The sequence below is a fragment of the Zeus faber genome, assembly GCF_960531495.2.
Source record: "Zeus faber genome assembly, chromosome: 15".
Taxonomy (NCBI): domain Eukaryota; kingdom Metazoa; phylum Chordata; class Actinopteri; order Zeiformes; family Zeidae; genus Zeus; species Zeus faber.
Genome location: NC_137194.1, coordinates 29487659 through 29514497, shown reverse-complemented (window position 1 = coordinate 29514497; position 26839 = coordinate 29487659). Strand labels below are relative to the sequence as shown.

The 26839-nt window shown below is 42.9% G+C and overlaps 1 protein-coding gene across 6 annotated transcripts in view; it reads left to right on the top strand.

The window, feature by feature from the left end:
* Positions 1–7350: 7350 nt before the first annotated feature.
* Positions 7351–26839, top strand: part of LOC307241132 (voltage-gated potassium channel subunit beta-2-like) — a gene marked incomplete at its 5' end in the record, with an annotated part of 73178 nt that continues 53689 nt past the window's right edge. For all 6 annotated transcript variants that reach the window (XM_080015156.1, XM_080015155.1, XM_080015152.1 and 3 more), the window contains one exon: positions 7351–7832. In XM_080015156.1, coding sequence (XP_079871282.1) covers positions 7351–7832 — 482 coding nt within the window. The remainder of the gene's footprint in view (positions 7833–26839) is intronic.

Sequence of the window (26839 nt, the reverse complement as noted above, 5' to 3'; positions counted from 1 at the left end):
ACCATTTATCCATCTATTTATAACCAGCTATCTGTGTTATCAGTTATTAATTAATATCAAAAAATGTATGACTATGACTGTAGAATCACTATTATTTACGCTAGGGACCGTCTGGAACCTCTTAAAGGACCCCTGTCACCTAGCCTAGCTAAGTGTCTGCAGGGCCTTGGCCACAACTAGGTCCAAGACAGTAGGAAAGGTCAAAGACACTAGGCGTGGTCCAAGACAGTAGGAGAGGGGAACAGTGTCGGGCCTTGAGAGACATGCCTCTATGCTCTGTAAAAGCGCGCACACACACACACACACACACACACACACACACACACACACACACACACACACACACACACACACACACACACACACACACACACACACACACACACACACAGTAGATCCAAAATGTAACAGCCACCAGGGAATTAAATATTATTCGATCGGAAATCAGGTTACAGCTCCCTTTCAACCTGGATAGGCACCGTAGACCATGCAGTGGAGGTATGATACATCTGAAGTGGAAATTTAAACAAAGACAGGCATTCACATTTTGGCGATGCTGTAAATTAATAATCATACAAATAAGAAACATTGCTAAATTGATTAATGACTATACTTACATTTATAGGACAATTCTTTCACGATAATGGAAAGCGCTACAGCAAGGAAACAACTAGTCATAAATTAATATCAAAAACAGATATGAACTGCTTGCACCTCTTTGGATGATCAACAGAAAGTGTCCTTCAGGTTGTTTCGGTGATTTGAGGGGGATTTATAAGTTTATCCTGCGAAAACAACTTACTTTCAATAACTTGTTGAACTGCTTACATCTAGCTTATCAAACTAGTAACTACATCTACTAACTATCTCTGACTTATCAAACCTGTAAGAACTTACCCTTTAACTTATAACCCTGGTTTTTTTTTAGGTTGTTTTTTATGTCAGCACAAGGGTATTGCACTAATTTCCTTTTCCTGGGGTACTTCCTTTTGAAGGGGAATACAGACTGCATTTAAATAATCAAATGCATACTACCTACCTACCTATGTACCTATCTACTATACCTACCTACGTACTTACCTACGTACCTACTGTACCTACCTACATACCTACCTACATACTTACCTACGTACCAACCTACATACCTACTTACCTATGTACCTACCTACATACTTACCGACGTACCGACCTACATACCTACCTACCAATCTACCTACCTACCTACTTTATTACGTACCTACGTACCTATCTACCGTACCCACGTACCTAATTTAGTACCTACTATCTACCTACCTACCTACATACTTATCCACTGTATCTACCTACGTACCTATCTACTGTACCTACCTACGTGCCTACCTATGTACCTATTTACTGTAGCTAGGTACCTACCCACTTATCTACCTACCTCCCTACCTACTTAACTACCTAGCTACGTACTTATCTATCTACTGTACCTACCACGTATCTACCTACCAATGTACCCCTCTACCTACCTAAGTCCCTACCTATCTACGTACCTATCTACATACCTACTTAAGTACCTACCTACCTACCTACCCAAGTAACTATCTACTTACATTCCTAACTACAAAACTACCTAATAGGATCCCACCCATTACCTGATTTACTTAATAGATCATAATACCTGAGTAGATGGAATGGTATTCTAGATACATGGCCAGGCAAAACATATCTGACATAAAATGCGTTGCCACATTTTATCAGCCAAGTGTAAAAAACAACACAACAAAAAACGACATTATACAGTCATAAATAACAAGCTCCATTCTAACGGAACTGACTCCACCTGGCGGTCACAGCAGTGCATCCAAAACCTGACTCCTGGTGAGGGATGGGCAATCTGCAGGTGTTGATATGCTAGTTCACACAAACAAATGACACATAATCCAATAAAATATACCAAACAGCGGGTTCTCTGTTCTCTGCTTTGTCCACACAGGCCTCATGTATCCTGAACCAACCACCGTCTCGCCAACGCGCCTCTCCCACAGAGGGCACGCCTCGCCGGGCATGATTTACAGGTGAGAACCGATAGCAGCACCTTTGGCAGCTACACAACACACCAGCGCCCCCGATTGGGCTTCATCAGTATTGCAACACAGACTGACAACAAACAAACAACTAAAAACCTCTGCCACTGCTTTGTTACAATTTTTTTGAGATTTCCTATATTAGGGACATCCATTTAGTTAATTTGCATGCAGTGCATTCCATGTATCCATCAATAATGTGTGTGGCATGGTGGCGCAGTGGCGCAGTGCATTGCACTGCTGCCTCACAGCAAGAAGGTCCTGGGCTCAATTCCTGCCTCGGCGCCGTGGGGCACCGTGCTCCGGCGGGTTGTCTCCCAAATAGGAGCCTTTCTGTGTGGAGTTCGCATGTTCTCCCCGTGCTCACATGGGGTTTTCTCCACCTAACGTCAGTAAGGACCCCCCAAAAACATGCACACGTCATCATCTGACCAGCAATGGACACTTATCACCTGGTCCACGTATGCTGGCTGTGCCCCCAGAGGAAGGACAAGCCAGGATGGGTTAAATGCAGAGGCCTCATTTCACCGGCCACCATCCAAAGCATGTGTTCTGTATGACAAATAAAGATTGTTCTTCTTTTAATACAGTGAAATGTTAAAACTAAGAGGAGGTTACAGACGTAGACATTTTGGAAAAGTGCTTAACCCATGTTTTATTCCATTGGCTCAAAGAAGCCTGCAAAATATATTTATATTTATATGATATCCACTTTGGGATTTTCCTTTGTTAGTTGAAACACAAAACTCATTTCGGAGCATGTAATAATTTTAGTTGGCGCCAATATATATATTTTTAATCAAATTTATATTTTGAGGTGACAATAGAGGTAATGACTTCTACATCTAACCTTCATTTAATCCGATTATGTAAATATGCGACTGACCTTTTCACTGAGTTGAACATTGCGTTGTCTGCAGTGGAAGGTGCCTTTAAAAGAACCTGAAAGAGCTTTCCAGATTTTGCGAAACATCAATTTTCTAATATGACAACTCCCCCCATTCATTAACTTTAAAAACATCTGATTTTGGCCCCAGTTCAGCTCAGTGCAATTATGCTGTCTATGCTATCTTTTTTTCATCTCTCTTTCCATGTCCTTCTTCTTTCCCCTCTTTCTGACGCCACCCAGTGCACGCTATGGCAGCCCCAAAAGACAACTGCAGTTTTATAGGTAAGCTTGTTTTCCTGTGAAAAGGCCTCGCACTCCTATCTTGTTACCATGTTAAAGGACAGATTTGCTATCTTACAACTTAGTTCTCATTAAAATGTTTGTTTATAAGATAATATATAACTACTCAAAACACAAAAGTCTGTGACTCACAAAACATGATACGTCTCTATTTTGAAAATGGGAAGCTCACAATATAGTCAGTCGTGAAGTGGTCACAGATCGTGCATTAAATCAGTGTTCAGCTTTTTTTGGCTATATTTACGCTAATGTAAGAGACTAGAAACAGGAAGTTGTGCTGCTTCCAACTATAGCCAACATTGCGCTCTGGATGAACTGTGGCAATTGCATTTTTTTTTAAATATAAAATGTGATATTACTTATGATATTACTTGTTATTCAAAACATGTTAATAAATACAGACACATGTGACTAAAATCAGTTTACCATTTTCGAAAAAGAGATTTAAATTTTTTTTTATAGTCTTTACATTTTCCCCATTGGTCTGAATTTAACCACAATAAGAAGCTTCAGAAAGTAAGTTTCTGAATAGTAAAGCATTCAGCGAGATTGTGCTATGAACCGTTACAAATTATGGAAACCAGTGGTGACCGGTCAATAGGGGGCACTAGGGCACCGCCCACCCCCCTCAGAGTACCTACTTTTCTCAGAGTGAGAAAAAAAATACTGAAATATTTGTAATATCAAAAATAATTAGGGGGGGCACACGATTAGTGAAGGGGGCCTCACGTCGGGCCAGAAAAGGGATCAGCAAAAGCGATCCGCTGTGTGTTCATCATTAATGGGTATGTGTATGGAGAGGGAGCGATCGGGGCACAATCAGGGCACCCACCATCACCACTCCACAGTGCTGCGCATCCCCGTGTCCCGTTCCTCCAAAAGAAAACAAATAAAATAGTGTGTTTTTATTTTGGATGTATTTAGATGTCCTTATTGATCGAAGCAAAAAAAACACTGAGCGTAACAGGGACACTTCCCAGTCACTCTCATCCAGTAAAAATGGATGTAAACAGACTGGGGACACAACAGTTTACTCACAGAGACAAACGACAATGTATAATTTTTGTTTTGTGATTTCAAAGAACGTTTCTTGAATTTCTGGGAGAATTTGCTTCTCTGTTTTACATGTTTGTAGGCACTGTATGTCACTGCAGCGGAGCTAAACTCCTCCACTTTTGCATTTTGCACAGTTCAACGATTTCTTGATGGATAACTTCCAAGTAACATCATTCAAATCTGTCGGGCACTGTCAGGTAATTCACCAGGTACATGTAGGTTACCACCAGCCACCACTGATGTCATCAGCCACCATCAAAGACATTGTAATAAGGCCTGGGTTGAGAAATATCAAACCTATCCTTTAACAAACGCTGGAAACCTGCATACTGTATGAACGTGCCATTGACTACACTGGGAAGGTTTTGCCCTGTGTTTGCCTTGAGTCTTGTGCATTAAAACATACTTTTTTTCCCCCCCTCTCACTGTGGCGGGCTGACAAATGGTCCTCCCTAAATAATAAATGGAACTGTTGGAAGACAAGGTGCTGGCTTTTTGTTTGGGAGAAAATGTGGAACACGGCATCGGCAATGGAAGAAGCATTTTGCAACGGTACCTTTCTTCAACCGTGACTCGCGACAAATGTCTGCTACAAGGCAGTGGTTATTCTAACACACTATGTATGTCTCGAAGAGGGGTTGAATGAACGGTTTTGGCCGTTCGTGTTGATGGCCTGTCCTCCTTTAGCCATGGCAAAGGCGGAATTTTAAAAATCTTTTTTAAGTACTGATCAAAAAGCGTCATAAAATATTGGACAGTGTAAAGCGCATTGAAACGTTTTTTTTCTTTTGGTCAGATTACTTTCTGACATAATGACTTCTCTAGATTGCCCAAATATCTTGCTACATTTGCTCTTACTTGGTCTTTACCTCTATCTCAACTTTAAACGTCTAAATCTTACAAATTGCTTAATTCACAAAATGCATCAAACTCATGCTGTTTGTAAGTAATCCTGTACTGCTGATCGAGTGCTATTATGCTAGTGCCTGTGTTGCTTTCTTGTATAGTGCCATCCATCTATCCAGCTGATTCCTTCATAGAGGGAATCTACAGCAATGAAGTCCTTTACATGTACAGCAAGAGAGTTCGTGTTTTACTGTATGAATACACCGCACACACACACACACCCTATGCTCTGAGCGAGCAATATGCCGGGCTTTTAGCATTTCGTTTCAGACAATCAAAAGCTTTTAGTGCCAACGTCAAGCTAAATAATTCAATGCCGGGTTTATCGACCAGGCTGTTCATGTGCCTTGTCACAGAGCAGGAGGAGGCTCCTCCACCCGTAAAGGCTGTTAGCGGCCGGGGGAGCCGCTCCACTCCACTCAGCTCTGGGCTTGGCTTGGCGAAACCCAAAGGTGGGCCACTGGCAGGCCTCCACACCATGAGCAGCGTGGTCCAGAACCCCTACATCGGCCGGACAGCAACCACCCGGGTAAGTAGTGGCAACCCCACCTGGGTTCGTATCGGAATGCATAGATGGGGGGATGTTGCCTGGACATTTCCACCCCCCAACCCCCTCTCTGAGGTCGAGGGGTTTCCTCAGAAGGGTCAAGGTCACCTAAGAGGTTCGGGGAGTGGGCCCAGCTTCCTCCTTCTTCTCTCCTCTCCTCTGTCTTTATTTTGTAGCGAGAGAAAAGGAGGGAGGGGGGGTGTCGTTGTACCATTAGAAGATAGCTCCATCTCAGGCATCAGAAAGAGGCTCGTGAAATATTGAGTAGCTTGGCATCTTCTGGCGCGTGCTCACAGAGGCTCGTTTTTGCGATTACAAAAAAAAAAAACAAAAAAAAACCAAAACAATCTGCAGAGGACGAAGAGGATGGAGGTAGCGGAGGGCTCGGGCAAATGAAGAGGACAGCTCTGATCGGACAGCGTGGAATCAAATCAACGTGGATTAACTGTATGTAAATCTGAGGACAGCGCCATTTGCCGTGTAGATCTGCTGGAGGCCAGTCTCTACCGACGATGTTTAATTTTAGATTGTCACAGAGGGAACAGCGCAGCTCAGTAAGTCGACTGCCAGTCAATGAAAGTCATGTAGACAGAGATGCTCGACGATTGAAAATGTAAATAATAAGGATTAGGCATTGTGATTCATTTGACGGAGGCCTTGGGGCCTTGAATATATGATCCTATTTGTTTGCCGTTTTTTAATGCACGTCGCGGTCATGTGTTTTAAGCTGGTTATTTAGGCATGTTCAGAGTAAAGCAGTTGCACTGTTTTGTCATTTGGAACTGGGATAAATCAGTTTGGCCATTTTGTTTTGTCCCAATTCCCAATTCCCCACCCACCAATTCTGACTCCGTTTTTAAAAAAAAGTCACCTGACTGCGAGATTTCTTCTTTTGGAGATGATTGTGACCTCAGCCCTTGTTACCATGCCAGCAAAACCCAACGGGGCAGGGTGGGGTTATTCCTTACACATGCCACAGTAACCACCATGTTTATCACTCAGAGAGACATACAGATAGAGCCTGTGTGCATAACATCTAGGCACTGCTGAGAACAAACACCAATCAAGTGCATGCATGCGTGTCCTTCACTCCGAGAGCCGCAACAACCCCACTTCTGTTTTTTAACTTGAAAAGTCACCTGTTATAAAAAGAAAGAAACAAAAAACACCCCCTTTCCCTCTGAAGGGAGAGTGTCATTTTAGCTTTCAAAAGGTGGGGAGGGGTCTGAGCAGAGAGAAGGGGGCAGCTCTGATTACATTACAGGCCCTGATGCATGAGGGCAGGTTTGGAGGGAGGGAGGGAGTGAAGAGCAGTAGGATTGTCCTGTTGTCCTACCCCCCGCACAACCACACCCACCCACCCGTCCACCGCACTCAGATCAGCAGAGGAACAGGTGCTATTTAAAGCCACTGGGCCCCGCTCCACTCAAATATATAGAGTGTCTCACCGGCTGACCGCCTGCCTGCCGGGTCCGTTCCACGTCTGCTGCCACTACCTGGGACCCTGTTGGCACCCACCCGACCACCCACCCGACCACCCAACTCAACCTACACGGCACCTGCACTGACACGGTTCGGCACCAGCACCTCAGGGAGGCATGTTCGCCATGCACAGGAGCAACATTGCAGAGGTGCGGGGGGGCCACGCGGGAAGCCACCGCATGAGCCGGCAGATAAGCGTGTCCGCCCCTGTCGACAACCTCCAGATGCCGAAGCCCGGGGGTGGTGGAGGAGGAGGAGGTGGAGGAGCGCCACCGGGGGGTCGTGAGGGCGTCGGGGGTGGCATCCGGCGGAGCAGCAGTATCAGCAGCGGCTGTGGCGGCGGGGGCCCCGCGGCTGCGGGCAAGATGCTGTCGCTGTCGTCCATGAGTGAGAGTGTGCGCAGTGGGCTGAGCTGCTTCCTGTCGGAGCAGGCCTTAGAGCAGGAGGAGAGGCAGCAGCGCAGCAGCCAGCTGGCCGAATTCCAGCGCCTACGGGAGGTGCGTGCTGCCGCCCAGCTCAAGAACCTGGAGGACTTCCTCAAAGTGAACCACGTGTCGCTGCGGGAGTGCGTGTCCTACACCACGGGCATGAGGTACAGGTAAGACGAGGCACCAGGGGTTTCCATGTGGGGTTCCCAGGGTTGACCAGACAGTTGGCATCAGGACACGCAACCATCTAGTGATTTTAACCAGTAAACTAAACGAGAACAACAAAACCATAGTCATAAGGGAAATCCCCCCCCCCCTCTCTTTTGAAGAGTCTGTTTTCACTTTACAAAAAAAAGGCCTGGTAATATTTGTACACAAAATGAGTGAAGGTCATTGTCCCATTAAAGTCCACTTAAATATGGCTTATTCTGATTACAAATGAAGACATGGATGGAACATAGTAGTAGATCATAGTAGTAGTTTAACTGCCAAATAGTAACAGGAGAATATAACACTTAGGATTAAAATTGATTTGCTTCAGTCAACTACTGTACTTCGCTGGTGCTCTTTGTGTGAAATAGCGGCGCTGGCTTGTAAACAGGAAAATGGCGATCGTGTTCCACTTTTACCCGGGCCAGCGGAGTCAGATGGCTGTCTAATGCAACTTGGATGCTTCCCCTCAGATTGTTCATCTGTCTTCCCCGTCTTTAATTTGGTACACGCGCATCATTGTTTTCCAGCCGGTACAGTGGGTTGAAAAAAAAGGAGTACTGGCTAGCTGTCACCGCTGCTCCCGCTATTAAACCCTGTAACATTGCATCACACCACATTTAACCATGAAAACTGAAAAGGGGCTGAAAAAGGAGACTTTCTCAGCCATTCAGGTTTGTACGATTCTTTATCATATATTGAGATCTAGTCCAAGGGTTCCCAATTTATTCATGGAAGGCCCTTTCAGCAGATTAAGCTTAGGGAAAAAAAATAGCTACCAGTACACACACTTTATCTGTTTATTATTATTATTATTATTATTATTATTATTATTAGTAGTAGTAGTAGTAGTAGTAGTATTATTATAATAACCATAATACCTTTCATACACAATATGTAACTGAATTAGCATTTAATAATAAAAAAAAATCTATTATACGCATTTTCAGATTTGTCGCCATCAATTGAGACCATGAAGGATCACGATCGTTCCTCAGCCAACTATTTTTTTTTTTCAATTTTGTCTTGGCAATCGAGTTTAACACCTTCAATTTTGCTAGATAATGCGCTATGATCTTATTCAAGTACCATGTTTTTTCTTATTATACTGGCACAAATAGAATTTTAGTTGTTATGGCTGTAGTTTCTTGATGAATTTGATGTGTTGATGAAGAAGGAGTGACCGCTGACGCTGAATTGAGTAAAATAATAGATTTATTACAAAAGAACAGCATCAGACCAGACTTGCCATGGACAGCCTGGGAGAGAACAAAGCCGGAAGTATTCTCTGTCGAATGCAACTCGGGCGGGTCTTTTATACTGGCCCACAGACAACATTTACCATTTGGGTAATTGTTGTCTTGACCTGTGACCTACATAGGTCACAGGTCACATTTCACCTCCCTTATCACCCAGACCCCTGGTGATGCGCTCTCTCTCTCGGGACCTCTGGCACTGTCTCTTAGTAATTATCTTATACGATGGGGCTGTCTTGGGACGCCACACATTCCAAGACACCTCACGGCACAGAAACAACTTTTCGTAAAAATACTTACAAGTATTTTACAGTTCTCTCTCAATCATGCATGCCATGTATCATGTTTAACATGTAACCTAAACCTCACTGACAAAAGTGCAAAAAAACCCTCACCATCATGAGTGAGGTTGAGTATGAATACTTTATAAAAAAACATGAACAAATGTAATTATAAAAATTTATAATTTTTCTGCAGACCTCTAGGGCACTGCGAACCCCAATTTAGGAACCCCAGATCTTGCAAGGTGTGCAATTACCTTTAGGTAAACACATAGCAAACATATTGCTCAGCTATTCTTTCTTACATACATACATTGGTCAAATAAGAGACTTTAGTTCATAAAATTAAATGATTCAAGCAGTTTAGTCTGAGAAGTTAAATAGTAATAGTAGGCATTTATGAAATTATTTTTTAAGATAATCATTTAAAATGAAGGGCTCAAGGTCAAAATGGAATTAAAAAAAAAGGTTGAAATAATAACTCATGAAATAACTAATGGTGTCATTTTAATGAAATAGTAATAATACATACAGTATATGCTCTTAGCAGAGTGCTGTCTTTGAATAAGCCCACATATTGGAGTGTGACTAATTACCCTGAAAGACAGCAGCTATATTCACAAAAAGAAAATGTGTCAAACAGAAATTGGAAGATACATTTCAAGATTTAAAAAAAGGGAAGTAATAACGTACATATTCACAACTTGACTTGAATATACTGCTACAAATATTTTGTGTGAATCGTATAAAAAATGAACAAATTGGCAACATATAGCTTATTTGTGGCAGTTGACATCTATTTGTGAGCAATTTATCAAGATGCCGAAAGTTATGATACATAAATCCATTTACCTCGACAAATTGTAGCAGAACATGCAAAGAAATTGCATGTTCCAACATCTAAAACGATTGTTCTAACATTTTCAGATAAAACCATATTGATGAATTACAACTTTGAAACCTAATATGGAGTCGACTCGGTTGATGGAACGCCCTCAGACACAGATACCAAAAGTTATCCTCGATCCAGTGGTCCAAGACAGTTGAAGGTTGGACCCTTTAGTGGTGTTGGGTATCCTCTCGTGTGTCTCGTGACTTCAGAGCTATGTAATTCCCATGACACTATTGTTTGTGTGGAACGCAGCTGATATGACTTTGGAAATCACTCAATGCAAGGCTGCAGATGGGATCAACTAGCCTAGCTCCTGTGAAATTAGGGAAATACACCTGCCTGCATCTCAAAGCTGAGTTATTTAAGTGACACGTCTTGCGTATATTTTGTATCCCTTTATAGAGGGGTCTACAACTCTACCAGCGTCCATATTAGATTTTCTTCCATGAGACGTTTCAACCTGCTTTACATTTAAGTCAGAAGTGTGTTTTTGAGACATTTCGCAAAAGCGAGGGAAGTCAATGGAGAGCAGGAAGATAATAAGATAACAGAGGGATCTCAGAAGCTTCAAGTGAAAGTGAGTGTCAGTGATTGTCATTGTCACTCATTGATCTGAAATCACTCTCTAAGGCAGATAACTTTATAAAAATGTTTTTTAATGGTGACTGAAATATACTTGAGGTTTTTAGATGAGCATTTAGAGGGACAGAAGGTCTTTCTGTTTTAAAAGCGATCTCCAGCCACTGTTGCTTCTTGCTTTCACCCTCCCCACCTTGCATATTGAAAAATGTTGAATTTGAATTTAATTTTTGAGATTATCAGGAAGATCCTCAACAGTGGTTGAAACAGGGATTGTGTTATAGTGATACGCTTAATATATAAAATACATTATATAATATATTTGCCGTGTATTCTATATATTATATATTATATAATATATAGAATATAATATAATATATATATATAAAATTTAACAGAATCTGATAAAAATACAAAATAGAAAACATAGAAATGATAAGATAGGGCAAACTCAGTCACAGCAACAGTTACAATATTGACACACTTTTTGATAATAAGATCCAAACCGTAGCTGTGTCCCTAGCTACATGTAGGGTTTGACCATTCACATGCAGACAGTCCAAAAGTTTCCAAAACAGCAGAAGTTTCCAAATCCCAAAAGTCCTTTAGCACTAAACCTACCTATATGAATATATAGGTCACCAATTTATTAGTAAGGAATCATTGAAATAATAGACTACTGATGAAAAGTTTGTTGGAGATTTGGCTTTTTATGAGTGACTCAGTACAAAGATAAATATAGATTATGCAAAATGCCTTCACACTTCTTTAACAATAATAGAATCATCAGTAATTATTTTCTGTTCGTCTGTTCTGTTCATCTCCAGCCACTGTTGCTTCTTGCTTTCCCCCTCAATTTTCTTACAGAAGCTGGCGCTTAAGCAGGGTTGTGAAACGTTTCTGGAAGTCAAGGCAAGGAACGTTTATTTGTATAGCACAATTCATGCACAAGTGCAATTCAAAGTGCTTTACATAAAGCATGCAAATGCATGCATGCAAAACTCAAATCCAGCTATAAACATAGGAGTTCTGCTATCTCAGTACTTTGAAGCTAAAATCTTAAAACAGTCAAAAAGACACAGAAAAGGTTAAAAGCGGATGTCAAAATAGGCAATCAAAAAAAGCAAATATAGCAAATATATGGGTTTTGAACTTGCATTTTAAAGTAGTGAACACTATCTTCTGTTAGTTTGTTCCTGCTTCCCCATGTTTTATCGTTGCTCTAGGGGCAGTTAGTAGACAGGTCCAAGATGATCTTAGTGGTTGGAATGTTTCATAATGTACTGTAAGAGAAATGTATTGATGTATTTTTTATGTATTATTTTTTTTATTATTTTATTATATGGCTGTTCGATCAGATAATTATAACAACATTTATATCTTGGTTTTAAATATCAGTCATAGGAAGTCAAGGTGAGCAGTAACTTTCATCTTGCCTTGCCTTGCCTTTCTTCTTTGGCAACGAAGGCAAATACAGTATATCGGTTTTGTCATTATTTAGTTGGAGGAAATTCAGTCACATCACAGTTATTGCCTCTTTTTAAATGTGCTGTGGTAGCAGATCTGTAGGACCATCATGACTTAGTGAGAGAGCTGTGTAAATTTGATTGTCGTCACCATAACTGTGGTAGGCAATGTATTTTTTTTTTTTAATTTGGGTTAACGCGGACATACTGTATAGAGGCAATAGAACTTCCCCAAGGATTGTACCTTGGGGAACTTCACATGCGATTATAGTTAATTCAAGTCAATGGTTGAAAGTAAAATTGTATGGTTGATAGTGTAGAATGCAGCACTATATCCAGTAACACTAGGATTGAAGTTTTACCACAGGCAGTGTTCAGATGAATATCATTAAGAACCTTAATAAGAGCTGTCTATGTGCTGTAATTCCAGATTGGAAAGCTGCTAGAAAGCTACAAACTTGGTGGAAGACTACTTGATTCTTTTGATGACAGGTGGATTTGATATATGCTTTTTAAAACAGGGATTTAATAACTGCTTTTTTCAAAGTGGGAAAAGGGTCTGATAGGAGAGAACCATTTGCAATAATCACTCTCAATAAGCAATCAAATCTTTTTTGAAAGAAACCTTTAGGCAGAGCATAAAGGTAGCAGGTTGATGGCTTAAGAACCGGAACAGTTTCCTCAACGGTTTTCATTTGTAGTCAACGGCATTTAATTCTGTAATCTCTTCAAAATTATTTTTACACAAGCATTTTGGTGTGCCATTTTTAGGTTGATATGGAAGATTTGATGCCTTGTCTTATATTAACAAATGTTGTCGCTAGAAAGCAAACAAACTCATTGACTTTATTTGTGGAGGGGAGTTTAGGGGCTATTTGTGTCGGGGTTTATCAGTCTGTCAACAATGGTATAAGGTGCCTGAGTTATTGCTTTTGTTACTGATCTTCACGAAAAAATAATTGTTTTGTGCTTCTCAATACTATTATTATTATTATTATTATCTATAATTGTAAAACAACTACAAATATAATTTATTTTTTCATTTTTCAGGCACTCCTGTTTACGGGTTTTTACAGCCATACATTTTTTTTGTGGCGCTTTTTCTTTGTCAGAGATTGTTTTAACATTGTTTTAATCTACCCATATGAATATTAAAGTCACCAATTATAAGTAAGGAGTCAATGAAATAATAAACTACTGATGAAAAGTTTGTTGGAGATTTGACTTTTTATGAGTGACTCAGTATAAAGATAAATATAGATAATGCCAAATGCCTTCACCCTTCTTTAACAATAATAGAATCCTCAGTAATTATTTTCTGTTCATGAGTAGAAGATTCGCTGTGGGGTTTGAAGCACATGCATAACTCGCGACTCACTACTCTCGTTTGAGAATCGGTTCGGGTGTCATTGCCTCTTGCCTCTTCGGGTGTTATTACTTGGGGCACATGCGTGACTCGTGACTCAGGGTTCACTTTGAGTGAGTGAATGAGTGAGTGAATGAGTGACTCCTGATTCCAAGAGTCATTTAAAAGAGCTGCTACACCCATTACTATAATCTAACTAGGTTTCAGTTAGAAACATGAAATCCACTGCCCACTCTGAATCAACCCGTGCATCACTAATTGCTAATTGTTACAAGACACTTGCCATTTTTGTCTTATAATTAATCTTCTCACCATCATAATCTTTTTGATCATATTTGTGTATAATTTTGTCTCATCATCCCCACTGAAAAATGTTTCCATTGTTATTTTTCCCCAAATAATTCTCTCTGATGGAGGTTGAAACCACTCATGTTTTAAGTGATGGCATTTTACTGTAAATTACACCACTACAACATTACAAAAGGAGTCAAAGATTGTTTTTCTGTCCGAATAGTGCAAGGTCTAGGGTTTCGTCCTTAGTGGTTACTCTCAGCCAGTCCAGTCATGGGACGGACCAATCGGATGGCTGCCGTTGTTCTAGGAGGCTGGTTAGTTGATGACGCGGTACAGAGTGTGATGCATTTCAGAACAACAACAATGGTGGCTCTCGAAAATGATTGTGCCGATGCAGCCATAGTCAGTCATCAGTTTTAGCAGAAATAGATGTTATAATAGCAATGAAAGTATAAATTTAATTAATTGTTAACAAGTAAACAGATCCATATCTCTTTATTTGTTTCGTATTATATATATATTGTTGACACACTGTATTTTATATATTATTTCAAATAAGTATTCAATGCTGCTCAGAAAAATGGCTCTGCAAGGTCAATCTCTTATGTTTTCACAACAGGGAGAGTTTAAATTCAAGTTTAGATAGATGACCATAGATATGGTATACAAGCCCTGACTGTCAATACGATGGGTGTAAACCTGGATGCTCATTCCAGGGTACTCTGTAGGGTTTTAGGGCATTATGGAGTTATAAATAAATAAACCATGAAGAGGTTCAGGAAAACGCATGTCATTCGAATCCCAAAATATGTCAGGGAAAATGAGAGAAAAATGCTTTTTTGGATATTTTATTTACCATGTTGCATGAAGCCTCGATGGATGTAGAAATTCTGCACCGACGCTCCATCCGACGCTCGATAGGAATGAATGGACTTGGATCTGTTTGTTCTTGTCACTTGTAGTGTCCAGTGTGAAGCCGGCTTTCTGGCATTCTGTTGAGTCATCGATACAGCGCCAGTACACGAGGCATTTGTTCATTCCAGTACATTATGTACATAGGCAAGCCCCCGAGGGGGAAACCACAACGTTTGTCACACTGTCAGACAAATAATCAATTAAGCTTTTAATGCTATGGCTGTTTGTACTGCTTGTAATTGACTTGGCTCGTGAGGGACAGCAACTAGCTCGTAAAAGCTTTTTGGACTTTGGAGAAGACGGTTCATTCAACTGAAGCAGTACGTACCACTGCCGACTAGTTATGTTTGATTTGGAGTTTGGTTCGTTAAAAAGCAGTGGAAGCGCAAAAAGAAACTGGACAAAAGCCAATGAAACTCCAAAAACGGGGGAAGGCTGAGCTCCATGAGCAACTAATGATGTACATCGCGTCAGTTTGGTTGTTGTGTTGGTCGCTTGGCTGACTGCTTTTGGTTGCTGTGTTGGCTGTAGCTATGGCCATTCAAAGTCTGTGGGTGATGCTTAATCAGTGAATTTGTATTTCCAAAATATGTTTCCCCTTCCCCTACTTACACTTAATTTTTGTTTTATTTAATTAGTATCAATAAAAGCTATTAATTGTTATGTGTGACGTATTAAACTTATATATATATATTTTTTTATTATGTTAAATATCAGTATTACTGGTGAAGTTGATTTGATGAAGTGGTAGTAATGGTGCCTCTCAATCAAGTGGTCCTGAGTTCCATTCTGTCACATGTGATTGATTTTGACTATTGTAGTCCAACTTATTTATGAAATCATCCTCTTTCATTTTAACATTTTAGTATGATTCAGTACAGCTTATGACTTTGACTGACCATAGCCACAGCCTACACCGCCACCAAAAGCAGTCAGCCAAGCGACCGACACAGTGACCAAAGCGACGTATGTCGCCACGCACATCATTTGTCGCTCACGGAGCTCGGTCCAACTGAAAAAGGGCACGATGCAAAACAAGGGTTTGAAAATTAATCAGTGCAAACCAATGGCGTGGTGTTGGATGAAGTGGTTGGGGACGGGAACAGTAGAATATTAACAGCTGTGTGGGGACCTTGAAATAATAATTTCACCAATCCCCTGCCTTTGAGCCATGTAGCGCCACATAGAAACATGCCAAGACATGGACAAGAAGTTAATTGAAAATGAGTGGTGGTTTCCCGGTCCCATCTCAGTCCGTGCACAGTTGTTTGTGCAGGGGATTCATTCTTTTTTTTTTTTACTTTAAAAAAAAAAGTGACGTAGAGAATATAAAACATCTAATCTACACTAAGAATCCTCCCTGCGTGCATTGTGCATTATTTAAACCCCTGGCTTTGAACCTCTTACATAACCCAATCCCATGGTGTGCTGAGCCAGACTTACTTAAACACACATTACTCTGTGTGGGAGTCTCTGCCCACAGTTACAGGTTTAGGGAGGGAGACGGAGTCTTTCTGGCACTGGGTTGCCGGCATGGCGAGGGGTTTTATTTCCAATGTATAACAAAAAGGCTCGCTGGCCAAAAGGGTAAACAAAGGATAATCAGTTTGGGCACAGGAGGAATGGCGCTCACTCCTGGTCGGCCGATGAGCCTGTGCGCTGATCCCCTCTGTAAGAGTAACAAACATTAAGAAAGCTCCCTGCCCCGAGTCAGACCAATCAGCATCGCGAGGGCGCTGATTTGGCCGATTCGAGGCAGTTTGGCGGCCACAGGGAAAGCGAGCCATGCTGCTGTCTGCAGCCGCGGCTTGACCACGGCCTTTGGTCCGCCACATACCTTCACCGCCCGACATAGGCCAGGGAGCCATCCGGCCGACAGCCGACCCCCCCCCCCCCCTTCATCTCCTTCTTGGTCTTGGATCTCGGCATGTTCGCGACCGCAGCAGTTATATCAGGCTGGGGTCGGACCAGGCCTTCACCCAAGTGGTACCCCAGATACCGTACCTCCCTCCGTCCAATGGTACACTTCTCTGGGTTGGCGGTGAGCCACGCCTGCCTCAGGTACTCAAACACTGCGCCCATGTGCTGCATATGCCGCTCCCAGGTGTCGCTGTGAATGATTACGTCATCTAGGTAGGCTGCGGCATATGCTACATGCGGATGCAGGACACGGTCCATGAGTCTCTGAAAGCTGACGAGCCGTACCTAACCGGTCAAAAAGTTCATCGACCCGGGGCATCGGGGAGGCGTCGAACTTGACACCGCGTTCACCCTTCGGTAGTCCACGCAGAACCGAACCGATCCATCGGGCTTACCCACCAGCACGATGGGACTAGACCAGTCACTCGTGGACTCCTCTATCACGCCCATGTCCAGCATGGCCTCTAATTCCGCCTGCACGATCTTGTGTTTATGTTCGGGCAGGCGATACGGCCGAGAGCGCACCTTTACCACTGGGGTCGTCTCCACATGGTGGTGTATGAGGGACCTGAGGCCTGGCAGGGAGGAAAGAACATCAGAGAAGCGATGCTGAAGTGCGGCCACGTCCGCCCTGTGGACAGAGAGAGAAGGTCACTTAACAGGGCCGCGCCAGGATCGGCCGCTTCTTTGAACCTCCGGCCCCAGCTCATCCCATTCAATGACCAGCGTGACCAGAGCCACGGACGCCGCCTCCCTCCATTCTTTTAAGAAGTGCGGGTGATAAATCTGTTTCCCCCTTCCTGTCAGACCGTTCAACCTCATAATCGACCTTGCCACCCCGCCATGTGACCACAAAAGGTCCTTGCCACATAGAGTAATTTAGAGCCGGACGTAGGGAGCACTAACACCTTGTCTCCCGGTGCAAATTGTCTGAGCTGAGCCCCCCTGTCGTATAAGAGGCACTGATGTTCCTGAGCCTGGAGCAAATTCTCCCGTGATAACGGCCGAATGAGCGCGTGTAACTTTCTTCTCAGGTCCATAACATACTGTATTTTGTCCTTACCGGTGCTAGGACTTTCCTCTCAGTTTTTTTTTATTAGGTCTAGCACTCCCTGGGGTCTCCTGCCAAAGAGGAGTTCAAAGGGAGAAAATCCCGTGGAGGCCTGTGGAACCTCCGACATCGCAAACAACAGGGGGTCCAACCAATTATTACACTTACTGTCAACTTCCGAATCATGTTCTCCACCAGGCCGTTGGTCTGGCGATGGTAAACGCTGGTCCGAATTGAGAGAATGCCCATCGACTCGTAAGTTCTCGAAGTGTACTTGACATAAAAGTAATGCCCTGGTCGGTCAGGATTCCTTTCCAGGAATCCCAACTCGGGAGATGACCTGAAACAATGCCTCACTGCCACACTTTTGCCTGTAATACTGCGCAATGGCACCGCCTTGGGGTACCGGTTTGCATAATCCACTAGGACTTACACAAAACAATACCTGTGGGCACTGCGGTCTAATGGCCCGATGAGGTGATGAACAGGACCTCAACGAGTGGGAGGGGCCCTCAATGGCGCTCTTGGCGTAGCCGGTGGGTTGATTAGCTGGCACTCAGGACACGCGGCGTCTGCAGCCGCAGCTTGACCATGGTCCTTGGTCCGGCACACTTTTTAATGTAGATTGAATCGCATTTGTGAAGAAAGGTTAATATTATGATCATTATCAATGTGTTACATTATCGAACAGTCAGCAAGCTGACTTTAGCAAAAAAAAACATGCCTCTTTAATGTAAAGCCTTTCCTGCTGCAGTTACCCTGCACACCACTAGATGGCGCCACATCAATGGAAATTTTCAGCTGATGCAAAACCGCAGCTCCACTCAACCCCCAAATTGCAACTGGTGATTTCAGGTGAGGTTAATGTCTGTTTATAATCTCATGAGGTGTACAGTATAGTAGCCTCTTTGGGTTTTTGCTTTTTACATTAGGGGCCTTCCTCTTCCCTCTTCCTATACTGTCTTTATCCTAATGGTGGATTGGCCCCTGGGGGAAATCTTCAGGATTGAATGGGGAAAGTGCTCTCCTAGCTGCTCTTACATAACCCAACCTGAAAAAAAGAAAGAAAGAAAGAAAGAAAGAAAGAAAGAAGGAAAGAAAGGGAAGCGTAGGCTTTTCACTGTATTTTTTTCCATTATTCTGTCTTCTTCCTCCTGCCCTAAAATACCTGCCCAAAATAGTTTTGGGTAGTTGGGGTTCTTTCATAGTATCGCAATCTTGTATGGACTTGGGAGGGGGTGAAAAATAAGTTAAAATCCCGTTCTTCAAAAATCTCTGTATTGGTCCTGAAGTGTGCCAACTTTCTGATGCTAGGCTTTATTTTGAAACACCTTTTATTTTGAAACAACGCCATTGTGACGTCATATCACGTTTAGTATGTTTTCACAGTGGTGGTTTGGTTTCAATGTTTCTAACAGCTTTTTAAATATTATTGTTGAGAGATACAGTTTTTGTAACTTTCTTTTAAGTCAAAAAAGAAACCCATCATAGTGGTCATTGTTTGGTCCAATCAAATTAGAATGGTGGAGATGTTTTTATTACATTTGGGTCGTGACTTAATGACTGAAGACAAATCTGAATCCTGAGGCCGGAGCTCTATATAGCTATGCAGATGCCCCCAAAAGACTGACCACACACACCTTCCAGAGTCCCCGACTGCGTGAAAGTCACGCAGTCCTCCCACTCTGATAACACTATGTGGCTAATGGTGCTCTGAGGCTATTACAGGTTGGCACCACACACTTCGGCATGTGCGTGTGCGTGTGTGTGTGTGTGTGCGCTCATATGATAATGTGTCCATTTCCCCCAGTGGCTGTTTGGGGTTGTGCGAGGCTAAATGGAGTCGGTCTTTCCAATATGTCCAGTGAAGAGGAGAGGCGTGGCTGGCATTGTATTCTCCCTGCTCTCTTGGGCCCCTTTAGGGGGAAAGGCTATTTCTGTCTCTGGATCTGTGAGGCGACCATAGACCCCACCCCCCACTCCCATGACTGTCTGCTTTGTTTGCGTGCGTGAGTTTGTATGTGTGTGTGTGTGTGTGTGTGTGTGTGTGTGTGTGTGTGTGTGTGTGTGTGTTTACGTAATTGTGTCCGTCTGATGTGTCCCTGCACTTGTGTAAGTTCTCAGGCAAGAGAGAGTTTGGTCATGCTCCTGTTAAAACAGGACAAATCTGCTGCCATATACCCAAAAGAATGCAAGCTTGTGTGCGAAGCCCTGCTTTGCTTAATATGGCATTTAACATTTATTTACCCTTGTGACATGCCCAACGACTGCTGGCCAGTCCCTTCTGCTATTCTTGCCTCTTGTCACATTGACCCGTTTTGGACCCAGTGGAACATCAACAAAGTCATGTTTGCCTGACTTTGTTTGGTTGACGGTATTGTGCTGCATCATGCGACAAGCTTTTCGTGTCTTAGGCGGCTTGCATGGTAATTAAAATTTACATGAAGGGGAAGATAAAGGTTCATTTCTTTGTTGTTTGAGCCTGGAGGATCGCTGGCCAGTAGTGTGCGTCATTTTGATTATTCCGTTGCCTCACCTATAGTGCAGTTGTCTCGAGCTTAGTTAGATGGTCAAAATTGTTGCACTACAAAAGCGCTACTATCAGACTATCAATGATTTATGGCAGTGTTTGTCAATAACTGTGCCTCGTGAAAATGTTTCAAATGTCGCTTTAAAAAATACGTAATGGATATTTACGTTTGTGTTACAAGATCAAAATTGCAAGGCAGTAATAATTCTAGTTCATCAGTTTCAGCCAGAATGGCAGCCCTATGTTCATCAGAACACGTTTTACTTTGAAAAGTGACAACTATAGGTAGTGATGAAAGGTTTGACTCTTTTTTAAGATTCAGTTCTTGACAAGTCATTCACTTAAAAGAATCATTCGATTTTCGAATCTTTTTCGCACGATGAGTGAGAGAGGACTTTCTGAATGATGAACGAGTCTGTTTGGCTCTGAATGTGAATTGAGTTCCCACAAGGATCGTTTTACTTTGGTCGAACGCAAAGAATTGACACAATTTGAAAGGAAGTTATTTATCACAGTCTTTTTACACTCCGAATTCAAGACTGCACAATAATATAGAAGGTGTGACGAGGTGGGTAACAGGTGAAGAAATGCTTAATCAAGTTATTACCTGAGTGAAGGACGTTATGTATGAAGGTAAATATGTTGCAAAATGCAAGTGCTGGATGTGAGAAAATCTGAACTTCTATATTGAATCTGAATTTGTATATTGAAATTTTCACTTACATAAAATATTCACACACCTGTGTATTGAATTTGAAGTGACAGACTTTAAAAATCTTTTTATTACAAGCAAAAATCTGTGATCACAGCCTCTGAAATTGGTCACAACTTCACAAAATGTAGATTCTGTGGTCCTTGACTTTTGCAATACTTCTTGCAAGAAGCCTGTTGCAAAAACTAACTTGTGAACCTGTAACTGTCGATGTGCATGGGGGTTGGGTGGGGTAGCAGTAAGTCCTGACCGATCACCAGGGTTTTTTTCTGATCATAATATCTCGTCACAGTAATTAATAATGGTAAAGTTGGTTCAATATTTAGATATTCAAAAGACATTCGTCCTGACCTTACAGGGGAGATCCTCTACCAATAACATGACAGAATTTTTTAATTGAAATAGCTTTCATGTGACTTAAACTAGGTCTATGTAGTGCTTTGCCCTAACTACATGCTGTACAGCCTTTCAATTTCAAAATAAAGGTATTGTCCTGTTTTTGAATTGGATTTTCTAAATTTCAGAGTTCAATATGTAGTGACATTGAAAGACTGTGCAACATCCTACATGTGTGGTCCTACATGTGTAGTCCTACATATGTCCTAATAAGATATAGACTTGGCTTGGTTGTCGTAAGTTACATAACAGAGAGGTTATTGGTGTCGAAAGTTACAGGTTAGTGATGGGCGTTCACTAAAAAGATCGTTCACTGATTCATTCATCGATTTGTTCACTGATACGCTTACCATTTTTGACGAGTCTCACGTGCGCGATTGACTGGTTCTTCCATTGAGTCCTTACTGCAGCCAAAGTCCATGCAGGAAGTCTGCTAGCGTATAACAATGTTAAAACAGCTTTGACACTCCACTTCATTTGAAAATGTGGTCATCCTACTTTTAACCCACGTAGCCCAACATAAATCCCATGGCATAGAACTACATTTGGCCAAGTTCAAATTGAAAAAAAAAATTCTCTATCATCAATCTATTCATATTTTATTAAGCAGTCAAAGGGAAAAATAAGGTTGCCACCCGTCCCGTAAAATCCAGAATCGTCCTGTATTTAACAATTCAATCTTGCCTCCTGTTTTGAATCAATACAGCATTTAAATCTAAATGATCTAATATAAAAATATAAAATGTAAATATTTTAATGAACAATTTTACCTGACAAAGATTTTACTTCGACTTAAATGTCGATGCTGCCAAGTGTAGGTGGGTTCATGCATGTATAATGTCTGCACCATACGGTTTGAGGCGCACAAACTTAAATAACAGCATCCTTACTAAAATAAAAAAAGAGGGAATCAATGAACGAATCGAAGGAACTAAAAGAACTGTAGGAAACAGTTCTGAACTATTTCTGCCAGTTCTTTACGGTTGTTCACTGATCCGTTCGAGAACAACTTCTAGCAGTAGCTTTTGGTGGAGGCAGAGACTCAAATGAACGAATCGTTTTGGCTGAGGATTCAGTTAATTTCGTTCACTTAAAAGATTCGGTCAAAAATAACGAATCGTTCCCAACTACTACAGGTACACAAATTAGTTTTGCAACAGGCTTCTCGCAAGACGTGTTGCAAAAAACATTTTGTGAAGCTGTGATGACCAATTTTAGAGGTTGTGATCATGAATTTGTGCTTGTAATAAAAATCTTAGCGGTTGTGATCCTAGATTTGTAGATCTACTGGAAAATAGCTTAAAGTAAAACATAAAAAAAGATAAGTACAGTGTATTCATCCAAATATAAAATTTCACATTTGTGTTATTTTTCTCTCACTTCAAACTCAGAACACAGGTTTGTGAATATTTATGTCAGTGAAGATTTCGATATACAAGTTGATTAAGCATTTCTTTACTTGTTAGCCACCTTGTCACCCATTCTATATTATTGGACAGCCTTGAATTTAGTGGCGAAAAATACATAAATATCATTTTAAATGAATAGATTCCTCTCAATCGATGCCGAGCCCTGACTATGCTCTCTGTGCTCTACAGTCAAACTCTTCATGATTTATTTAGCAAAGCTGACTGACTGCCATCATAACTGGTCGCCTAAAAGGTAGCTTACACAGGTTGGCTACCTTTTAGGCTGTTTTCAGACCAGGCAGATACCCGAGTCAAAGTCATTAGGCAAAGTCGGGACACCTGTTAAATGGTGTGAAATAAACTTTAAAGAGGTACTGTGAACTACAATATGTTTTTGAGCAGTAAAATGAAAGTTTACTGAAAGTGAAATATATTACCTTTATACTGTTTTCACACCAAAATTTGGTGTCAATCACCTAAAAATAGGCGATTGACACCTATTGCCAAGAGAAATGGCTTTTTTTTTCTCTGGTGCGTGACGTTCGACGTCATGAACACATCAGAATAGGAGCATGTAGAGGAGACAACAACTTAAACAAACACCAACATTAAACTGTAAAACTTGAAAAACAATTTTTTGAGCTGTTCCAAAGAATCGGATCATTCATGAACGACCCAACACTACAGTAGAAGCAACATTGAGCATGTGGAGCATGGGGCATTTGGTGTGCAGTTAAACAGTTCAAATTCAATGTCATATTACTTGTCACAGGCTGTTAAGGCTGGTTTATGCTTCTCCATCTCCGTTGTATGCAGACGTTCATGTGGCTGTTTGCTTTTATACTTGTACTGCATTTGGTCAACCACAATGTACAGAAAATATCGAACAAATTCGTTTTTTTTGTTGTTGTTTTTTTCCAAACTTTATTTTAAAACTTTAGAACTCCAAAGTCTGCTTTCGTTTTTTTTGTTGTTATTTTTTCCAAACTTTATTTTAAAACTTTAGAACTCCAAAGTCTGCTTTCGAATCTCATCCACAAGAATCACCACGGGTGAGGCAAATAACATGTACATGGAAAAACAAAAACATCAGATGACAACATGTATCGAAAAAAACAAAGTTAATTAAGTCGAGGAAAACTGGAACAGCAATTAGGCAAGGGGCTCTTCCTGTCGTAGTTAAGGCAGTAAAAAGGGAGAAAAGGGGAGGAATGTAACCAGGACTGGGGTGTGTTCAAAGCAGGTGCTGGTGGTGTGTGTTTGTCTGTGATGAGACCGCCTGTATGTGTGTGTGTGTGTGTGTTTGTGTGTGTGTGTGTGTGTGTGTGTGTGTGTGTGTGTGTGTGTGTGGGCTCATGTGCGTGCGTGTGAAGTGAAGCGGCCCCGAGGAGCTTAACCCCAGCCCCTGAGCATGCCAAGAGACCCTGCACCCCTGAGGCGCACATATACAACCCACCCCCATGTGCAGGCACAAGACGCAGCCGCAGGCGTAGAATCGGGGCTGCGGACGCCAGGCACGGACTGCAGACCCGGAGCCAAGTCCCGCGCTGGCAGACCGACACTCTACCCGAACCACCCTCCATACCCACCCGTGCCCCGTGAAGGGCGAGGCCCGCCTACCACAACCAACCAGACGCCCCATACAGCCGCTAGCCCCAAGTGCCCATCCACGCAGCCGAGTGTGCTTAGCGCAGGACACCTGGACGTTAGCCACCGATGCCTGCAGGCTGCCAGATATGTGGGCCCTCCACCAGCCCCAGCACCCAGGGAAACTGCTGCAGAGAAACCAGGCAGCGGGAGCAAAGACACCCAACCCAAACCTACGACAGCAAGCGGCCTCCTAGGGGCCCCAGAATGCAGCGCGCTCCGCAGCACCGCCATGTCACAGCATGACAGGAACCACCACACGAAAGCCGCCAGGACTCGAACACAGCTGGTAGGGGGTCCATCCGGCTGCCCCCCAACCAACCACATGCCAACACCAACCCATCAGTGCCCCGGAAAACCCCAGTGCTCAATGTGTGCTGTTGACAATTGCAGTTAAAATTGCGAGAATGGGGTTAAGTCTTCGAAGCAAGTCGAACCCGAATCACTTGCACCCCTCCTGCCCCGTAGACCCTGGTCTGGTGGCGTGTTGTTCAGAGAAAGATTTGTATGTTAGTGTATATGTTCTAAGCTAATAAGAGTGGTATTCAAATTTCAGGATGGACGAGAAGCATGTCGGGGCGGGAGCGTGACGGGCAAGATCACAGCTGCCCAGTACATCCCTACCCACATAGCTTACACCTTGCACATCCTGCAAGCAAGGCCTATTGTGTGATGTATGTACTGAGTATGAGTTTTGGCATTGGGAGAGATAGGCAGAGCACAACCAGGTCAACGCAGGGGTGCAGCAGGCCAGGCCAGGCAGCAGTCACGCGGACCCCCTCGATCGTGCCCCAGTGTGCCAACACCACCGTACCCAGAGGCACCCAACCCATAATGACCAGCCACGGGCGCATAGCTCAACGCTCCCATCAGGCCCATGACCAGCCCCCGGCCGCCCCCTCCGGCATACGTGCATTGGGCAGACCACATAACAGAAAGCAGCAGACGGCCCCCCCACCCACAGCCCAGTCCCCCAGGGACGAGCACCCTGCGCACCGAGAGCGCCAGAGAACAGGTACCCAGGCGGCCTGGATCAACGACAGTCCAACCCGCCCGAAGGAGACCACATGGGGAGTCCGCGCCGAGTACACCCGGCCAGGCTCAGGTTCGCCCGGGTCACAGGAGCAGACGGAATGTCTGACCAGCCCCGGCATGACAGGCCACCCCCCCCGCCCACGGGACGCAGAAGGACACACAAGCCCCACCCATGGGACATGCAACCCCAGTGGCGTGCCAACCCACTGACCACAGGGCCAAGACCTGAAATCGCAACCGGCATCCCCCAACCCGAGCCCCAAACCTGCAACCACGCCCCAAACTAACACACGGATGCCAGCCGCAGGCACCCCGGCCGCCATATTGCCAATAGTTTTTCCATTGTGATGTATTCTATTAATAAATGTAACCATTGGGATGTGGTGAGATTATCTCTGTTTTTCCAATTGAGTAATATTTTCTTGGCAATTGTTAAGGCGATCAAAATGGGTTGGTGGTGTTTAAGTGGTGAGTCAACTGAGGAGAGGTCACCAAGGAGACATACAGACGGGGAGACTGGAATGCTGCGACCCAGAAGGGTTGATAGCTTCTTGGTGATGTTGGTCCAGAATGTTTGGATCGGTGGGCAGAGCTGGATGGCATGAAAAAGTAATCTCTGGTTTTAAGGGGACAGTGCGATCAAACATCTTTATCCATAAAACCCATTTTGAACATTTTGTGTTCAGCTCTGTGCAAAATCTTAAATTGGATGAGTTGCATTTCAGAATTGCAGGACATAGGAAAGGTGTTAAGCTTAGGCAAATAAGCTTGTGGAGGGAAATATGCTTTCACAGGTTGTTATCTGTGGAAACAACAATATCTCTTTCCCATTCCATGGTAGGTAAGATAACGTCTCTTCTGTTTTTAATAAATGTTTGTTGTGGCAGATTCGCCACCATACACCATCCCAGTGGCGGGGTTGTAAACACCAGTTTACTGTAGAGATGAGGCTAGGTGGAATTAGCCAGGAGCAGGTGAAACATGTCATGACACAGGGCTCCTATCCTGACTGAGTGTGTGGATGGGGTTTTTAAACCTGATGCTTGTTAGCCCAACCAACGAGCATCAGGTGTGGCTGCTCAAGCCACCCCATCCACCACATTTGTATATTCTGGAAAAGGGATTATTTCAATTATCGATATGAGTAAGATGTTCAATCATCAGAGGTGGTTGTAGGATGTTGTTCATTAATTTGATTTAAACTTTTAGAGACTGCTG